The 5,447-nt window shown below is 25.9% G+C and overlaps 1 protein-coding gene across 1 annotated transcript; it reads left to right on the top strand.

Moving 5' to 3' along the window:
• Nucleotides 1–667: 667 nt before the first annotated feature.
• Nucleotides 668–1,585, top strand: LOC138879318 (uncharacterized). Its single transcript, XM_070158923.1, has one exon. It carries the CDS (start codon nucleotides 668–670, stop codon nucleotides 1,583–1,585), a length of 918 nt encoding a protein of 305 aa, XP_070015024.1.
• Nucleotides 1,586–5,447: the final 3,862 nt, after the last annotated feature.

Genomic DNA, 5,447 nt, shown 5'->3' with positions numbered 1-5,447 from the left:
GCTATTGGACTTGGGATTCCCTTATAAATTTACAAGGTGAATTATGGAATGTATCTCTTCAGTAACATATTCTCTAAACGTAAATGGGGGTCTAACTAAGCCATTTAAAGGAAGAATGGGGATAAAACAAGGTGACCCCATGTCACCTTATCTTTTTGTCTTGGCAATGGAATACCTACAAAGGGAATTAGCTCAGATGATGAAGAATACAGTGTTCAAGTTCCATCCCAGATGCCAAAAACTTGGAGTGGTGCATGTTTGTTTTGCTGACGACCTTCTCATGTTTTGCAGGGTTGACTTACAATCCATCAGATTGTTAAGACAAACTTTTCAAAAGTTTTCTGAAGCTTCCGATCTTCAAGTAAATGCAGAGAAAAGTGCAGCTTACCTAGCAGGTGTCTTAGTGAACCAGAAATAGGATATACTACAAGAAGTGGGGTTCCCTGAAGGTACACTTCCATTCAAATATTTGGGGGTACCTTTGGCAGCCAGGAAGCTTACAGTTATTCAATGCTGGCCACTAGTGGAGAGGATTACTCAAAGGATCAACTGTTGGACAGCACGACTCTTATCTTATGCAAGACGAGTTCAACTGATAAAGTCAGTTTTGTTTGGAATACAGTCCTACTGGGCACAGACCTTCCTACTACCAAAAAAGGTGATAAAGATGGTAGAAGCTATTTGCAGATCATTTTTATGGACTGGTTCATCAACAGTTTCAAAAAAGGCCTTGGTCTCTTGGGAAAAAGTCTGTTTACCACAAGTAGCAGAGGGTTTAAATGTAATGAACTTGGTATTTTGGAACAAAGCTGCAGTGGCAAAACACCTCTGGGCAGTGGCTAAAAAGAAGGACTGCTTATGGATCAAATGGATCCATACCTTCTACATAAAGCATCACACACTCGAACATATGCCAATACCCAAGAATGTAGCTTGGGTAGTCAGGAAAATTTTGGAGTCAAGGAAGCTCACTGGGGATGTTCAAGGTATTCAAGAAAACCTGTTGAATAGGTTGGATCAATTACAGAATGACAACTCTTTTAGTATTAGGAAACTTTACAGGCTACAATTCCCCCAACTGCCAAAGGTTCCATGGAAAGGCATAGTATTGCAGCCAAGATTGCATCCCAGATTCAAATTCATTCTGTGGTTAGCATTACAGAGAAGATTAGCTACAGTTGACAGGCTACTGAAGTTTGGTGTTCAAATAGATCAACAATGTGCATTCTGTAAGCTAGCTGGTGAAACATTCGATCATTTATTCTTTGAATGCTATGTGACAAAGGAAGTGTGGTCGAGACTCTTGATATGGTTAGGACATTGCAGACCTATTCAAGATTGGCAACGAGAGGTGGAATGGATAAGTCATTATGCCACAAGAAAAAGTGGACAATGGGAAATTGTTACATGTGTCTTTGGCATGATGGTTTACACTATATGGAGGGATAGGAACAAAGTTCGATTCCAGGGAGGTGCAGTAAATGTGAACAACATATGCAGGGAAATAACACTTCATATACACACGAGAGGGCAGGAAATACAACACTGGCAGGGAGCACTTTCAACACTCAACAGATACCCATAAAGGATAGATAAGTTCTTGATGTATAGTTAGCCTAGATGTATTTCAATTAGTTGTTAGTCTAGTTAGTTACTTAGACTTCAGTGGTGAATTCACTGAATCTATAGATAGAAGACATGTAATGAGGAGTAGATGGTCTGCGTCTACATGATCTGTAAATTTCTTTGGAATGAAATAGAGAAACAGCAAGATCTAAAAAAAAGTAATATTACAATCCTAAAAAAATAATAAGAATTAAAACAACTTAGATTTGATCAAATTTAATTTATGGTAGAAATCAATTAAAATCGACTCATATTCTTAAACTAAATAAATTTTGATAGCTTTCCAAATATAATTATTAACTAACCACATGATCTGCTTTCTTTCATTTCATAATTTTATTATTTTTAGAAATATTACATGGAGAAATAAAATGATAGTGAAAATATTATCATTAGATATAAAGTGTTCAAACAAATAAGAAATTATCTTTTATGATTAATAATAATATGAGTGTGGTAGAAATAGATATTAAATTAAAAAAGCTAATGAAAGCCACATAACAATGTAATAATATTATGTATTGAATAATAGAATAGCAAAAATAAGGAATAAATAGAGAGAAATTAATCAAAACTTTCATCATAAAGAAAAATGATAAAACTTATTTAAATTTGAGATGAGAAAGTTGTTATTTATCTATTATGATAATAAAGATGATATTGTAGATAATACCACACAACTTATGTCTAACAGATAAAATAAGAACTTAAAAATATTAAAAATAAATTTAAAATAGCGTGAGAATATTTATGCTAAGAATTAGTTTAGAAAATAAAATAAAGTGAAATAAAATACTTAAAAATACTATTGATAAATTTTAAAAACTTAAGAATTCAAGCAATATTTTAAAAATAAAATAGATATTTATTTTAAGATTAAAAAATCTATATCTATCTATATTATATTAAAAAGAGAGTAGTATGTATTATCGTTAAGCCAAGTGACAAGCTAAAATGAAGTCACTTGGGACAACATTAATTATTAGAAATTATAAATGGAAACATAATTAAAGGAAGTAGTTTAATGAATCTTATACATAATCTAAATATATCTTAGACAAATCTAATCTGTCTCTTTATATATATATATATATATATATATATATATATATATATATATATATATTAAAAGGAATGTAGTGAGGCATGACATTAAGCCAAGTGACATATTCAGAAAATGTCACTTAGAAATAGTACACGGAGAAATAATTTAAATAGAAATATTTCTACTTAGTATTTTTAAGACATAATCTAAATAGATTTTTATACAAATTTAATAAGGATTAAAACAACTTAGATTTAATCAAGTTTAATATGGTAGAAATCAATTAAAATTGACTCACATTCTTATACTAAATAAATTTTGATAGCTTTCCAAATATAATTATTAACTAACCACTTGATCTGCTTTCTTTCATTTCATAATTTTATTATTTTTAGAAATAGTACATGGAGAAACAAAATGATAATGGAAATATTATCATTAGATATAATGTGTTCAAACAAATAAGAAATTAACTTTTATGATTAATAATAAAATGAGTGTGATAGAAATAGATATTAAATTAAACAAGTTAATGAAAACCACATAACAATGTAATAATATTATGTATTGAATAATAGAATAGCAAAAATAAGGAATAAATAGAGAGAAATTAATCAAAACTTTCATCATAAAGAAAAATGATAAAACTTATTTAAATTTGAAACGAGAAAGTTGTTATTTATCTATTATGATAAGAAAGACTATATTGTGGATAATACCATACAACTTATGTCTAACAGATAAAATAAGAACTTAAAAATATTGAAAATAAATTTAAAATAGAGTGAGAATATTTATGCTAAGAATTAGTTTAGATAATAAAATAAAGTGAAATAAAAATACTTAAAAATACTATTGATAAATTTAAAAAACTTAAGAATTCAAGCAATATTTTTAAAATAAAATAGATATTTATTTTAAGATTAAAAAATCTATATCTATCTATATTATATTAAAAAGATAGTAATGAAGCATGAGGTTAAGTCAAGTGGCAAGCTATAAAAAAGCCACTTGGCAATTTTAAGACAACATTAAAAATTTGAATTATAAATGAAAACATAATTAATGGAAGTAGTAGTTCAATAAGAATTATTTTTTAATTATGATACAAATCTCTATTAGTAGTATAATTTAATTTACATTTTTTTGTATAATTATGGTAGGGACGAAATAAATTATGGTAGGGACGGATTTTAATTAATTGATCAAGCTTTGTAATTCACCTTATTTTGGTACAATATACATTATTGTAGGTATCTTTAATTAAAAGTTTATGCATAATTCAGTTATGGTAGGTATCCTTTTTTGCGAAAGAATCAATTAAATTTTTATATTGTATCTTACACATTAATTTTAAGTTGAAATAGTAATTTTTTATTTAGTACAAACGTTGTATCTGACCTTATTTGGGTGCAATATACATTACTGTAGGTATCTTTAATTAAAATTTTGTGTATAATTCAGTTATGGTAGGTATCTTTTTTTGAGAAAGAATTAATTAAATTATTATTTTGTATCTTATACATTATTTTTAAGTTGGAATAATAATTGTTTATTTAGTACAAGCTTTGTATCTGACCTTATTTGTGAACAATATACATTACTATAGATATCTTTAATTAAATTTTGTGTATAATTTAATTATGGTAGGAAAAATAATTAAATAGTAAATATATATATATAAAAATAATTATATATATATATAATGAGGTTATATTAATATTGACAATTCGGACAATAAATATTTCTTAAAATAATAGTGAAAATATTGTTGTAACAATTAGAGTTTTTACGATTAATATTTGAATTGAGTATTGCTAGGTTAAGTTTGAAAGTATAAGATGATTTTTGGAAACGTGGTCCAATGAAAAAAATAGAATAATAAGATATATTTGAATTTGAGATGGGACTTTTTTTTAATATGATAAGAAAATATTTAAGAATATGAACAATAGAGTCAAAGTTACTATTGAAATAATTTTTATTTATTATTTGTATTATATTAAAATGAATATGATAAAAGTGGATATTAAATTTAAGTAAACTAATAAAAATCATATGGCAACGTTAATAATATTAAGTATTGAATATACAATAGCAAAATGAGAAACAAACAGAGAAAAAATTAAAATTTCTATCATAAAGAACAAAAAAGGATAAAACTTATTTAAATTTGATATAAAAAAGTTTTTTTTAAGTATGATAAAAAATGGTCATGATGTGGATAAGGCAACATAACTGAAGTTTAATAGATTAAAAAAATTTTAAAAAATCAAAATATTAATAAATTAGAGATAATGTGAGATTATTTATACTAAGAATTAGTTTAAAAAATAAAATAAAGTAAATATATAATGCTTAGAAATATTATTAATAAATTTAAACAATTTGATAATTTTGGGTATTAATTTTAAATAAAATAAATATTTATTTCAAGATTAAAAAATCATACGTCGATTTATATAATAATATTAAAAGATATAAATATATTATGATATTAAATAAAGATGCGTGTTAATGAAAGCCACATAAGAAAATAAAATACTATATATTAGGTAACTTAATAGCAATAATAAAAAAATTAAAAATATTTAATATTAGAAATAGAAGGGAAAGACGATCTGAACTTGAGATTTAGATTAAAATTATGGTGAAACGCTCAAACTATGGATAGAACTACAAAATTAAAGTTTTACTAGATAAAAAACTAAAAATTGGATAACAAATTAAAGCTAAGGAAATACAAAATAAATATCTCGTGTGGGTAATTTTATGA

This window comes from Nicotiana sylvestris, chromosome 10, assembly GCF_000393655.2.
Source record: "Nicotiana sylvestris chromosome 10, ASM39365v2, whole genome shotgun sequence".
NCBI lineage: Eukaryota > Viridiplantae > Streptophyta > Magnoliopsida > Solanales > Solanaceae > Nicotiana > Nicotiana sylvestris.
This window is presented reverse-complemented; position numbering and strand designations above follow the sequence as displayed.